Genomic DNA, 15,659 nt, shown 5'->3' on the forward strand with positions numbered 1-15,659 from the left:
AGCGGAATAAGAGAAAAATAATCATTTTTCACAAGGTTGGTATTAAGCGGGAATTTAAACCTTATTGCCAAATTTGAGCACAAGGAGTGTTATGGAGAGCGGCCCGATTACAAATGTTACATTACGTGATACATCGCCTTGACCAAAATATTAACTAAATAGTATGGCGAAAAACCCTACCTAATTACCCTAGTGGTAATTATTTGGAATCGCTGGACACGGATTATTTGAAATATTTTTTATATAAAACCTTCTGATTTACCTTAATTACTATAAAAGGAAGTTTCTTTTACATATTTGGTGACGTAATTTAAAATATGTATAAGACAAATTAAACCACGTGTTGCTCTGAAATACAAAGATTTTTTTATAATTTCACATTTAGTAAAATACTAATTAAATTATCGTAGCGTTACAAACATTTCCTGAAATACAAAGAAACGACATTTAAAGTTTATTTGGCAATCTTTTTATATTAGCTGCCACATAGCGAATGAACAATAATGCTGTTAAATGTGTAACCAAGACAACACATCAATGACATTTAAAAAGCGTATAAAATTAAATAAAAAATCATAATTCAAAAACAAAGGAATACTAGGCATTTCTAGGTGGTTTGTTATTAGTACTTATCCATTTACATTTAGTACATATCCGTTTACATTTTTTTTTAAACTTAATTTGTCACATTTTATAATAAACCAAAATGAGTTCGTAAGTCAGAGATTTTGAATCTTAAAGCAGTTTTTGTTGATACTTTACTTTTTTTGTGAAAATGCTCGATTATTCTAAAGACCAATATATTATACGTTAAAAATATGTTATTTCGCAATACTTTAATAATTCTTCGCCTCAAATAATAACTCATAATTTTTCTTATGTAAATTTAGTACATATTATTAATAGAGTTAGCCTGAAGTTAACCACAAATAACTAAATTAGATACAAATTATTATGTTGATAAGAGTATACCTTCGCAAGACAAATCTGTGGGTATACTCAGGGCAGTAGATTATAAACTAATGTAAATAGGTATTATGACTTACATCATGTAAGGGATAGCCCATTTTATAGGACCCGTTGTCGAATAAGCGTTCTATCCCGAATTCATCGCTTTTTTGGTACCTCGTCCTGCCCAATATAAATGCGACAACACTGATCCTCAAAGTTTGAGGGAAGAATGACGGATCATCGACATTAAATCTGTAAATTAATAATTACACTTCCTAATTTTGTTCACGTGTTTTATAAGCAACATCATCGCTGCCGATGAAAAGCGATTTACTCGAATCGTAATTGTGGAAAAATATAATTTTAAAATTGTTTAAAAATTAATAATTTACTTACAGATAGTCTTTGCTTCGGCTGTATTCGGCTGTTATTTTATATTTGTCCTGATTAGATTCAATCGGATCCATGTTGAATAATACCCGAAAACAGTTAATGATTTTGATAATCGATTCTGTATAAGAATAATCCTTATCTATAATATGGTTGTTTTTGAACTAGAAGCAGAGATTTACAGTAGAATTAGAACTCATAGAGCTACAATTAGAGGCGTTACTGGGTACTAATATCGCTTTGAAACTTGTTTCACTATTAGAACGCGATTAGCGTTGCGCGTAGACCCGATTTGGTAGGTTTAGTTGCGTTGGGAGATTTGGAGGTCAGTTGGAGGTAAAAAAGCAAAACCTATTTTTTCGCTTCATTTCTCATCTATGTATGACTTCGGTTACAACGCACCGCTGTACCACCGTCATAATAAAACACAGTATCTTCATCTTCTCTTTCAAAGACGATACTCTGTTTTTATTTATGCGGTGTATATATATAGTTCTAAGATCATATTCAAAGGTTCTTAAAGTGAAACCGCTCAAGAGTCCCAACTGCTCCCAATCTGGAGCCAGTGAGAATATAGCATCCCCAATTAGGGTATATTGTGAGGCTGAAGGTAGAGGGAAGGGGAATGAGATGGGAAAGAGAAAGGTGGAGAAGTACCTGGCTATTCAGATCTGTTCACCAAACACGGCCAAAGCTATTTCAAGCAACGCTTTAATTCTGAATGGTGGTCGTACACCAGGGTGATACTGAGAGTATCTTCCACTCTGGAACATGCTAAATATATACTATGTCTTATTTTAAATGAGTAATTTGTGAAATAACACAGATTGATCAAATAAAATTGACTAGCGCAAGCCGAGATATTTACCCGCGACCTCCAGTTTGCTATTCGAGAACCTTACCCCTCGACTACGGAGGACGTCATATATTAATGCTGTTGCCGTAATGTCCAAATCCATGTCCCCCATTATTTATACTTAAAGCATTTATTGATATGAGCAGAGAGAAATCAAATGTTTTATGTTCTCCATAAAACGGTTATACACCAATATATTACGGAGAAAATCAGAAATTTGAGGTACATGTAAGTATAATGATCACGTGGGCAGTTTCACTATATTTGTTAAAATATAGTTGCTGAACAGGTAAGTGACGTTGAAAATGTCTATGGTCAATTCACAATCTTTAAGCAGCGTTCTTTTCAGCGCTTTTTGGACTTTATATCATTGAACCGTTAGCAGTAGAGTCGCTCTGTTGATTGGCGCATTCTGATAGGCAGTAGTTCCCGCTTTCGGAGTATTAAAAGTGCATGGGATAATTGTTAGGGACAAATAAGTTAACCTCTTTTAATTTATTCGTAACCCGAAAATATTTTGCAGTTTTGTTTTGATATGGGACTGGTTTTGCTATATGGAAAATTCTTAATAGGTACCTCTTTCATTGGCAGTTTAATTTTCATTATTTCAGAGTACCGGCACAAAACTTCGTGCGGTGCGTGTATCAGGAGATAATATTGACCACCATCTTGATCATAGCTTAAAATCAATCCTTCCTGCTTTAAGTTCTCTTCAAAACAGCTTCTATTTTTCTCTCGGTCTTCTTCGTTTCCGCTATCCCGCTTTTCATAAACCACTACGAAGTCCACGGATAATTGCTGATTATATGTTTCATTATCAGGAATCTAAAAATTAATTTATATCATTACAGAGTTATTGTGTATTAAAATAATGTCAAGCCAGATAAAAGATTACTTTCTTTATTGGTAAGTGTGGGATTTTGATAAAAAAACTATACTTTTTTTAGGTAATTATTGTAAAATTTCCCCCGATTTTTGCAATAAAAGTTTTAAATTAATGTATCGTTCGTTTTTAAAAATTGATAAATTTTATGTTTGGAAAATAGCGATACAACTTTGACCATCATAATTATCTTATCACAAGACGACTTATTTATATGATTCTATTTACCCCCACCCCACAATGCCTCCATCAAGAATCTCTCACATGATACCATATATATTGGGGAAGAACTAACTCAATATCACAAAGATCTAATTTGGCAAACAAAAAAATGTGCCAAAGAAAAAAACTATTCTTATGTCTGGTATAGAGAAGGTAAAATTATGACAAGGCAAACCACAAACGAAAAAATTATCTATATTAGACGTGTAGATGATTTAATAAAAATTACCTAAAAGTTTAAAATTAGGGCTCCCAAACAAAATTGTTCTTTCTAGTTAAAATGATTACTGCACTTAATATTGATACAGAAACACTAAACAACACAGAGCATATTTTTGATAAAGCGACTGAATGCAAATTTCTCTTCTCAGAAAAACACAATTTAAACATAATATCCCAAAATATTAGAAGTATTCAAAAGAACTTTGATAATTTCTCTGTCCTATTAAACAAAATAGACACAAATTTCGATATTATTATCTTGAACGAATTCTGGTTAGATGATTCCTACACAAACTTAAACTTAAAAAACTATACAACATTCCATACCACAAGACATCTTAATCAAAATGACGGTATAGTGATCTTCGCCAAAGATTCACTAAACTACTCCATAACAGAAATCTACATAACAGAAGCAAACTGTATCCAAATCTCCATTGGACCAGACCTCTCCATTTTTGCCATTTACAGACCTCCATGTTATTACAATCTCTCCCCTTTCTTTAACTCCTTAAATAAACTTCTTGAAAAAATTAAAAAAAAAAATACAACAACTAATTATTGCAGGTGATATGAATATAAACACACTAAACCTACAACCAAAAACCACGGAATACTTAAGTCTATTTACTCACTACGGACTTAAATCGACAATTAACTCACCAACAAGAATTACGTCACACACTGAATCCTGCATAGATCATATATTTGTTAAAACAAAAAAAAACATCTTCATCTATTATTCGCTCAACAGTCACAGATCATTTCACAACTACACAAAGCATACATCACAACAAGAAACAAAAAGAAGAAAAAAACAACACCGTGCAAGACAAAACAAATTTTAAGTCCCTAATAGCGGACATACAAAATGAATCTTGGTAAAATGTTATAAATGAACTAGACCCAAACAATGCCCTGAACACATTTATGAATACGCTTGAAACCTATATAACTACACACACCACAAAAAATCCCCCCAAAATCTACACACACAAAGAGATTCAGATAACCCCATGGATCATGAAAGGATTAGTCAACAGTATTCATAAAAGAGACACGATGCACATGCAAGTGCGCAAATACCCAAATGATAACAAACTAAAAAATGACTACCTATTATATAGAAACCTATATAACACTTTAATTAAACAAGCCAAATACAAATATTACAAAAGGGAAATAAAATCCGCCAAAAATGATCCCAAAAAAATCTGGAAAATCGTAAAAGATATTACTTACTCCAATCCGAAAAAAGACTCAAACATCAAAGAACTGTCAATAAATGGAAAAAAAACCCTAGCAAAGAATGAACCTAGTAAAATAGCAAATTTCATAACTCACAATTTGCAAAAGTTGGCTCTACCCTGGCTGAAAAAATTCTTCTAAAAAACGGCACATCAGAAGACTCTCTAGCCAAACTATGTTGTACCATACAAACAAATCATACGTTTAATGTACATAAAGTAAATACTAAGGAAATCTCGGATTTCATTATTTCTCTCAAACCAAATTGCGCGGTGGGACCAGACAACATTTCCAATCATATACTGATTAATCTGCGAGAATACATACTTATACCTCTTCAACATATTTTCAACAATAGTTTTAGCCTCGGCATTGTCCCCGATCACCTAAAAATAGGTTGTATTACTCCAATACACAAATTGGGAGACAAAACTATGATTTTAAATTACAGACCTATCACTTTGCTAAATTCACTGTCCAAACTACTAGAAAAAACTATGAAAAAAAGATTGCTCGCATACCTTGATAAACACAAACTGATCTCAAACAGCCAATTCGGGTTTCGAGCGAAAATGGGAACAGAAGACGCCTTATCGGAACTAACTACTTACATAGTCAAAAACTTAGATGGCGGGTCAAAGGTGGTAGGGGCTTTCTTAGACCTAGCAAAAGCTTTTGACACCATCTCACATAAATTACTACAACAAAAACTCAAAAATATCGGCATAACCGGTCCACCACTAAAATGGTTCATCAACTACATTGAAAATAGACAACAAATAGTAAAAATCAATAAACACGAAAGTGACAAGGTAGGTAACACGTATGGAGTACCGCAAGGCAGCGTCTTGGGTCCCATACTTTTTCTCATCTTCATAAATAGTCTAACTGAGATAAACCTTGGAAAAATAGAGTACAAAGTAATCAGTTACGCAGATGACACTGTAATTTTATTCAAAGCACAATCATGGGAAAAGGTCTACAAACACACAGAAGCAGGGATCACTGAAATAAATAAATGGCTAATGAATAATCTTCTTACACTCAACATTTCTAAAACAAAATACTTGACTTTTAGTAAAACAAAAGCTGGTCAGCCAGATAGTCGCCCAAAATTACATCTTCACCCCTGCACCAATACTTCCACAAATAACACACGCTGTACTTGTGACAAAATAGTTTATGCGGATAATATCAAATATCTCGGCTTAACTGTTGACCATAATCTAAAATGGGATCTCCAAATTAACCTAATAACAAAAAAAATCCGGAAACTATCATACATCTTCAAAACAATACGAAATATTATGTCATTAAATCAGCTAAAAAATATATACTTTGCACTTTGTCAAAGTATTCTAATGTATGGTATTTCAGTATGGGGAGTAGCAGCAGACACTCATCTCAAATCCCTTAAAATTAACCATAAATCAATAATTCGAATTATGTTCAGAAAGCCTTATCAACATCCGACAGAACAGCTAATGATTGAAAATAACTTATTAGACATAGATAAACTATTCATAAAAAAGATCATCTACAAAAACTGCATAAAAAAATTACCACATCACATAACTCACTCGCAAAACACGAGAGCAATTACACACAAACAATTACAAGTACCGTATATCAAATCAAATTTCGCTAAAAGACATGAATCTTACCTGGCTCCTCATATATTCAACATGTTCCTAACCCAAACTAAAACTTACGTCTTACCAAATAATTTGAATTGGGTGTTCAAAAGATTTGTAAACTGGTTGATGATAAAACAAAGAACAGATATTAGAAATATTCTAAACATCTAATGCATTTTACAAACCATACTGCACACAAATTCTAACAAAATTACAAAATTTTACAATTTACTATAATACGAAATACTCATTTCATATTTTTATACATAATTCTTCAACACATATTATAGTATTACACTTATTTTTCTATTTTTATATTACTCATTTTTTTACTTCTATTTTTTCTTATTATTTTTAAATATTTTTTACTAAACATTTAGTTTATATATATATATATTGTTAATTACCAGCCTCAGAACAGACTATGTCTAGTGAGGAGGGTAATGAAAAAAAAAACATCTGTACAGAACCAACCTTAAATAAACGCCCGGGTTGCCGGCACTGAAACTGTAAACTGAAACTATTACATTTTTATGAAATCTAAAATGATTTACTTCCGGTTAAACCTATTTATTGAGAAAGTAATTATGACAATAGATTCTCTCTATATATATAAAACATAAAATACAAAAAAGGTGTTAAACTTTTTTTTATTTTAAAGAAGAGGGTTTTCTGAAAAAAATTAAGTTAAGCCTTCCTTTTTTCTAAATCAATGCCGTGAATTTGCTCTACCATTGTTACTACAACAAATAGTTAACACCACCGTATTACTTACATTCATTTTATGGAGAATTCACCGGGGGGTAAATAAGCAATTAGATACTAAGTTATGATCAAATAAACGCTAGTAAACTTATTTCCACTTATTAATTTAATGAATAAGTGGAATTAATCAATAAAGAATTTAAATCACGAATTCGCATTATAAGGGATTTCCACGACGAATTGGCAGTTAAAATGGCAACTGTTACAAAATTAGAAAAAATACTTTTTTATATAATAAGCAAAAGCTGCTTTTCGAATATGTAATTAACTAAACAAATTTTTACATTGATTTGTACTGATCTTATCTTGCATTTTAATTTTTGAATACATTAAAAATATACCTTTAATACATGTAACATAATGGATATAAAAATATTTAATAACCTTGTGTGTGAGCTCATAATCCTGATCAATCTCACTTTCTTCTGGGTAAATTTCAATTTTTTGATGCTGCGACTCCATATTTAGCCAAAAAAAACTTGCCTCGTGTTGATAAATAGAATTTCACTGGCCAATTAACTACTCAAAATTTGCTAACAGACATTATGTAAATTCACTATATTTTTTTAAGGCAAATAAACAATAAACACTATAAAATGCGAAGCAATACATAATTGAACTTGATTTTTAAGTGTTCTTGAAATAATAACGATAACGAAGATGTGTTCAGTTAGGAGACTTCACGCTCCTGTCACACAATTGTTAGTACTACAAAAACTACAAAAAACTAGAAAAATATTTTTTATCTCATATATTATTGACATTGCGTGTACTATGTTATCAAGATATAGATAGGTATTAGATCAGTGTTTCCCACGGTGGGGCATAACGCCCCAGAAGTGGGGCACCACACTTCAGAGATGAGACACGTAGGCATTCCACATATAAAGGGAAATACTCATCGGTCACACAAAAAAATTTTAGCACCATAAGCGATTATATACATACTCATTAAAAAACGAAATCGATTGGATATAACTAATGGAGGACCTACGACTGAAATTAAGTAAGTTAGATCCGGACATAAAATTACTTTGTAGCAAGTGTAACTGAATTTAATAATTATTCTACTTAATTACATTTTTAATTTGTGTTTTGTAATAATTTCAATTATAATATATGTTTTTTTTTTTATTTTTTTTTATTTATTTCTATACATACATTACAGTGTCTACCAAATATTTACATTTGTATATAATACATAAATTTAGAACTGTTGTTAATTTGGTGTTTTATGCTGGGTGTGAGGTAGGTTTGAGTAGGTGACACTGTGGTGGGTATTGTTATATGTTTCGTGAACACCTCACTAGGAGAACCTGTGCTGAGGTGTTTGCGTGGTTTTGATTTAATGGTACATGTATTTATGTGTATTGGTTAAATTTTCTTATATAAGTGTAAGTTGAGATTTTAAATTATTATTTTTTTTTAAATGGTTATTGTACATTGTTATTTAAAGAAAAAAGGAAAAAAAGATATTTATACGCACATATATATATACACCCATGTATACATACATATATATATATGCATGCATACACACATATAATAAACACATGTATACATAGATACATACACATTCATCAATGATTATGTTTGGTTTGGTGTTATAATGTTTTGTATAAAATGGATATCTTGTTTTTTGATCCAGGCTGTGATCAGTTTTTTGTGAATGTTTGTGTATGTATTTCCCATTAGTAGTAGTTTCAGAGTGGTGGGCATACAATTAAAAAGTTTTGTAGCGTAATACTGGAAGTGTCTTTGTCCGTGTGTGGTGTATGTTATCGGTATGTTCAGGGTATTGTTTGTTGTCGACCTTGTTTTTATTGTTGTTTGAGGTGGCATTGGAATGTGTAGTTTCTGTTGGAGGAAATTTAGTAGTGCAGATTTGGCATAGAGTTGTCTTATTGACATGACGTCTAATGTTTTGAAAATTTCGCTTGAATTTGTGTAGAATGGTACTTGTAAGATGATTTTAATTATTGCCTTTTGAATTTTTTGTATTGGGTCGATTGTAGTGTTTGTAGCGCTTCCCCAAGCCAGTATGCCATATGTAAAAATCGATTGACAGAGTGCGAAATATATAGATCTAAGTATTGAATGTGGGAAAATGTTTTTGATTGACTTTATTAGGTGCATGACTCTTTTTAGTTTATTAGTAATGAAAGTTATGTGGTCAGTCCAGCGTAAGTGTGAATCAATAATGACCCCTAGGTATTTTGTTTGGTTTACCCTTTCTATACGCTTGCACTGGCAATTGGGTGAAGTTTGTTCACAGTCATGTAGAAACAGGTCTATGTTAGGTGGAGGTTGACCTCTTTGTGTAATACTATGTGTGATGTATTTTGTTTTTATTGTATTAACGGTAAGAGTATTCAAGTTTAGCCATTTTTTGACAACTGATAGACTTTTTTCGGCAATTATAAATACATCTTTCCATGTGGCTGCTTGACAGAGAAGTACTGTGTCGTCAGCGAAGGTCACGATTTTACCTTCAATTTTTATGTCACATAGTTCGTTTATGTAGATGAGGAACAATAAAGGGCCGAGTACACTCCCTTGTGGGACTCCGTACGTGATCAAAAGTGGATGACTTGTCTTGCTGTCAATTTTTACTTGTTGCGTTCTGTCAGACATGAAGCTTTTAATTAGATCGAATTCTATTCCATTAATGCCCATGTTTTTTAGCTTTTTGAATAGTTTTTCGTGTGAAATTGTGTCGAAGGCTTTACAGAGATCTAAGTAAATAGATACAACTTTTTTCTTTGTGTCTAGATTTTTTGTAATGAAGTCCGTTACAGTAGCTATTGCATGTTCTGTGCTCATGTTTTTCCTGAAACCATGTTGGTTGATCGAGAGTATGTGATTTGATTCTAAATAGTGTTGAAGCTGTATTTTAATAGTTTTTTCAAGAATTTTCGAAATGGTATTTAGTAGCGTTATGGGTCTGTAGTTGTTTACATTATTTTTTAGTCCTGATTTGTAAATTGGAATAATAAGACCTTTTTTTAGTAAGCTAGGGAAGATTCCTTCTTTTAAACTAAGATTAATTAGGTATGTGAGTGGTTTTAGTAGTTGTTGACTTAGTGTTATGATAGTTTTAGAGTCAACACCATCCGGTCCTGTAGTTGCGTTATTCTTTAATGATTGAATTATTTTATTAGTATCTTCTAGCGTAACGTTATGTAATTTGAAATGTCTGTTGTAATTGTCATTACTGATGTTTGTTGTATTGTTTTGAGGTTCCTGGATATCTCTGAGAGGAAACGTAGTTTTTATATTTTCAGCTAGGCTAACACCAATATTAGTGTAGTGTTTGTTTATAAAATTGAGGATACGTGTAGAATTCTCGTGGAAGTGGAGTTCTTCATCATCAATTAGTAATTTTTTTATGGTATCGTCTTTGTTATTCTGTGAATGCGTACTTTCCCTCAAAATTGACCATACGGTTTTAGGGTCATAATTAGCTGTTATCAGTTTGTTTCGGTAGTATAATTCTTTGGCTTTACGTATTGTAAGGGAACAAATATTTCTGTACCTTTTATAGAAGAAATAAAGTGAGGTATCATAAGGATTCAGTTTAACTTGTTTGTGTAGTTTGTCCCTTTTTTTAATGCTGTTTATGATGCTTTGAGTAATCCATTTTTTTAGTCTAACTTTGCGGTGTGGAATAGATGTGGATGTTTTTATGGTATTTTGTATAATGAGAGTTTGTAGATATGTTAAAAAATAATTCCAGGCTTCTTCTGTTGAGTTAATTTTTGTAAGATGTTCCCATGTCTGTTTTTCTAAACATTGTTTTAGGTTTTCGTAGTTAATTATTTTTTTTGCGGTGTTATTTTGGAAAGTTGATTTCATAGTTGGGGAAGTCAGGCCTATCATTGTTGTGTAGTGATCTGTGATTGTTGATTCGTATACTGCACTACTTATTGGTCTTTTTGATTTAACCATAATGTGGTCTATACATGATTCTGAGTCTTTGGTTACCCTGGTAGGAGTATTAATGGTGCTTATAATGCCATGTTCCAGGAGCATCAGTTGGTATTCAATGTTTTGAGGGTGACCATTTGGAAGTATGTTTATGTTTAGATCACCAGCTATGATGATGTTTTTGAATGAAGTTAATTTTTTTAGGTGAGAATCCAGAGCCATTATAAATGGTGTAATATTGGGTATGGATGGTGATCTGTATAGGGCGAGGATACATGTATTACAGTCGGTGATTATTTGTAAACAGTTTGAATTTACTAAGTCAATTTCTGAAACAGAAGCGTTAATACTATCATTTATGTATACAACAATGCCATCATTTTGATTTTTATGATTTAATGTGTGAAATGAAGTATAATTATTTTTGTATTTTTTTGTAAAAGTTGTTGAAATCCAACATTCTGTTAGGATTATAATTTTAAAATCTGTTTTAAAGTTGCTTAAGAGTATGTCAAGTTCATCATAGTTTTTGTTCAGGGATCTTATATTTTGGTTAAATATTGTAAGAGAACCTGGGGTGTTAATAATAGAATCACATAGTTTTGTATCATTGGTTGTGTGATGTTGGTGTGTGCTATTTAAGTTCATTGTGAGTAGATCAGCCATGGTGGTGTGTTAAATAAGAAAAATGTTATTATGAGGTCTGAGTGACCTACAATAGTTACATCATTTTTTTTAAATCATTTTCATTTTTAATTTGCATAATTTTTTCCCCCGGACCTTTCCTGATTAGCAGTTTGCCCGTTTTAAACCACACGAATTGGAAATTTTTTTCTTTGGCCGATTGTTTGGTTTTCCATAATAATTCTTTGTAGTACGGTGAAAGCACTTCACTAATGTAAATAGGAGAGTTTGTATTTAAAGTCTTAGCCTTGTTTTTGAGTGATAAAATGGAGTCCCTGGTTTTAAGGCTGAGGAAGGAAGCACGGAGTTTTTCCGGGGCATTCTGTCGCCGATCCTGTGTCCTGGTCACCATTCGTATGTCCTGCTGTAGCAGGGGCAAACCCAGGGAACTGGCTACCCGAAGTACTGCTTCCATAGGTGGTTCACCCGGCTGCAACTGTACGCCCGCCATCTCTAAGCTATCAGAGAGTTTTTCTTGCTCTAATTCTGCGACACGGCATTCCAGAGAAGAGATTCTAATTCTTTTGTTTTCATTTTCTTCTCGCAAGAATTTAGATTCCTTTTGTAGATCTTCCATTATTTTAAACTTCGACAGCAGATCTTCGTACTGATTGCAAATGAAATCACTGCTTCTCTTTAGTTCGTTGATTTCATCTGTAAACATTTTTTTAATTTCTGTAATTTTACTATCGAAATGTTTTGTAAGACGTTCATAAAGGGTAATATTGTCTTCATTCGATTTGTATATGTCACTTGAATTTGCACTCTGATGGGTGTCTTTGGTCTTCTGTTTGGAGCTATTTTGGGTCTTATTTGTAGGTGCATCAAGTTCCTCTGCGTCGCTAGATGTCGCTGGCTTTCTTTGTCTACTCATTGTGTTTTTTTTTTTAAATTTAGAGACGTGATTTGTAATATTTAATTTTAAAATTTAAAATTAAAAAAGGATTTTGCCAGACTGAGGATCGAACCGAGGTAGCCTAATTTATAGAGAGCGGTCGGCTCAGTGTATTAGAATAGGTGTTATTTAATTTCATTAGGGGTTCATATGTTTACAAACATATTACAATATGATTTGAAAATTTACCTGCTGTTTAATTAAAAAAGATGCCGGTGTGGCATCTGACTTTTGAAAAGACTACGGTGGGGCGTGGCATAAAGAAGGTTGGGAAACACTGTATGCAAGTATGCTTAAATGGAAAAGGGGAGAGGTTATATTTTTTTCAACCAAATTTTTACCCAGTTGGTAAGACATTTAATGGAAATACTTCAAATCAGATTTTAAAACTCAACATTGTTTCAATAAAACGTTCTATACAATAAATCTGATACCGAATATTGTCAATGACAACAGCGATTAAAGGCTCCGTAGAAAGCGTTCAAAAAGATGACTTTGAAAGGGACTTACTTAAAATTGAGCAAAAATCTCTAAACAAATATCTAATGTAGCATTGAAACAAATGCTGTAATTTTTTTCTTACCTAAAACATTTTAAACCGAGAATAAAATGTGCCAATAAAAATTTTCGGAGCATGCTTTTTTTCTAACAAGAGAATTACCGTTTCGGCTGGGCAAATGTGTGGATATTATATATACTCGTGGAAGGTCCCATACCCTTTTTTATGCTCCAAAAGCGAGGACTTCTGCCTATCAGAACGCCCCAGTCAACAGAGCGACTGAACTGCTCAACGAGTCTGCATTGACCATCGACATTTTTAACGTAACCTACAGGCAGTTTAACAATTATCTTTTGACGTATGTCACAAAGTAGTGAAACTGACCTTTTTATGTGTTTTGCTATACTTTTTGTCTAATTTGTAATCTTCTCCATAATGTATTGGTGAATAACCGTTTTACGGAGAACATGAAAAATAAATAAATAAATAAATATTATCTTAAGAAATAACATATATTTTTTGAGAGCTTAAGTATTCAAAGGATATTTGTACACATTCGGAATGCGGGGGCTTAAGGCAACCATTTCCTTTATGTTAAAATTGAAGAAATCAAATTACCAAATTTCTGTGTATTCAAAATTACTTCTTTTTATTACATTACTAGCGCGTACCCATCAATCTGGTTAGCTGGTTAAGTATATGTTCTTATATACAAAAAAGTGCAGACCTTGTTACAAAACTTGACTTTACTTGTCAACATTAATTTTAAGAAATTGAAAAAATAATACACATTTCTAACACAGGGTTGAAATAATTTTCTCGTAAAAAAATATTACTTCATAGGTTATTTTTATCATTACTTACTATCGATTTTTATGTGAAACTGCAAAACAGTCCCAACTGCTCGAAATCATCTGGAGATAGTGAGACTATAGCCGTGCCAGTCGTGTCGTCTTCCTCGGACGTGCCCACCTTTTTCTACCATTCACATTTTTTTATTTTTTTTATTGATACATTACTCTACAGTACTTCACATTTCAATTCAGCAACGTTGGCCTCACTGGGTCGTTCACCCGTGCTGCGGCCCCCATTTTAAAATATACGAATTTATACATTTAAACAAAAAACAACATTAAAGTAAAGATAAATTTAAATCAAAAATAAAGATTGGAAATCAAAATCCAATTCTCACACCAAAATAAAAACATTAGAAGAGAATGGAAATCGGCACTTACAATGATCTATGTGCTTGTGCGTGCCGCTTGCCTTATACATTTTTTTGTGTTGCGTGTATATGTTTTATTCTCTTATGTTATAGAATTTTGGAAATATTGTCTTTTTTGTTCTTTAATCCATTTTTTTATTTTGTGTTTGAATTTATTTTTATTTTCCTCAATTTTTGTTTCAAGTGGAAGACTGTTGAATGCTTTAATAGCGTGGTATTTATGGTGTCTTTGTCCAAAGGTAGTGTTTACCGTCGGAGTTTTTATGATTTTTTTATACGCTTTTCTGACCGGTCTATTAGTGATATTTTGTTTTTGTTGGGGTTTGTTTTTTTGGTCGAAAATATAGTTTAGTAGAGTTTTAACATATAATTGGCGTATATCAAGTATGTCACAGCTTTTAAATATTTGGTCTGTGTCGGTTAGTTTATGTTTTTTGAGTATTACCTTTAATATCGTTTTCTGTGCGATTTCTATTTGAGCGATAGCTGCGTTTGTTGCTCCTCCCCAAGCAATTATTCCATATTCTATTATTGATTGGCATAGTGCATTATATATTGTTTTCAATTGTTTTATTTTATATATGTTTCTTATATTTAGGAAAATGTGTATTGTTCTGAGGAGTCTATTTGTGATTTGTTTGATGTGATGTGTCCATCTAAGATTATGGTCAATTACGATTCCTAGATACTTTATTTGTTCTGTTTTTTCTAGAGGGGGGCAATCGCAGATGTTGGTGTTTATGAATTCATGTATTTTTATGGTGTTTGTATTGTTTTTTGGCTGTCCTGTGTTGGTTATGCTGTACGTTGTGAATTTTTTTTTCGGTATGTTTAGTGTGAGTGTATTTGAGTCCAACCATTTTTTCACTTGCGTGATTCCTAGATTCGCTATGTTATAAACCTTATTCCAATCCTTAGATTTAAATAGTAAAACTGTGTCGTCTGCGTAACTAATTATTTCTCCATCTATTTCCATGCTGAAAAGTTCATTTATGTAAATTATGAAAAGAACGGGCACTAGTATGCTTCCTTGTGGGACTCCGTGTGTAATCGGCAGTGGTTTTCTAGTATAGTTATTAATTTTGACTTGTTGTGTTCTGTCGCTCATGTAACTTTTTAATAGTTGTAGTTCTTTGTCTTTGATACCCATATTTTCTAATTTTTTAAAAAGTGTTTTGTGGCATATTGAATCAAAGTCTTTAGCCAAATCTAGATATATCGCTATGCATTTAAAACCTTGATCTAAGTTGCTATG

At 32.3% G+C, this 15,659-nt stretch overlaps 1 protein-coding gene across 1 annotated transcript in view; it reads right to left on the minus strand.

The window, feature by feature from the left end:
* Window positions 1–2,902: 2,902 nt before the first annotated feature.
* LOC149423453 (phosphoglycolate phosphatase-like) overlaps window positions 2,903–15,659 on the minus strand; it is a 42,917-nt gene continuing 30,160 nt past the window's right edge. The window contains exon 6 of the mRNA XM_089631970.1: window positions 2,903–3,022. Coding sequence (XP_089488096.1) covers window positions 2,974–3,022 — 49 coding nt within the window. The 3' untranslated portion in view covers window positions 2,903–2,973. The remainder of the gene's footprint in view (window positions 3,023–15,659) is intronic.

This window comes from Hesperophylax consimilis, chromosome 5 (genome assembly GCF_061612785.1).
Source record: "Hesperophylax consimilis isolate HC1 chromosome 5, BYU_Hcon_1.0, whole genome shotgun sequence".
NCBI lineage: Eukaryota > Metazoa > Arthropoda > Insecta > Trichoptera > Limnephilidae > Hesperophylax > Hesperophylax consimilis.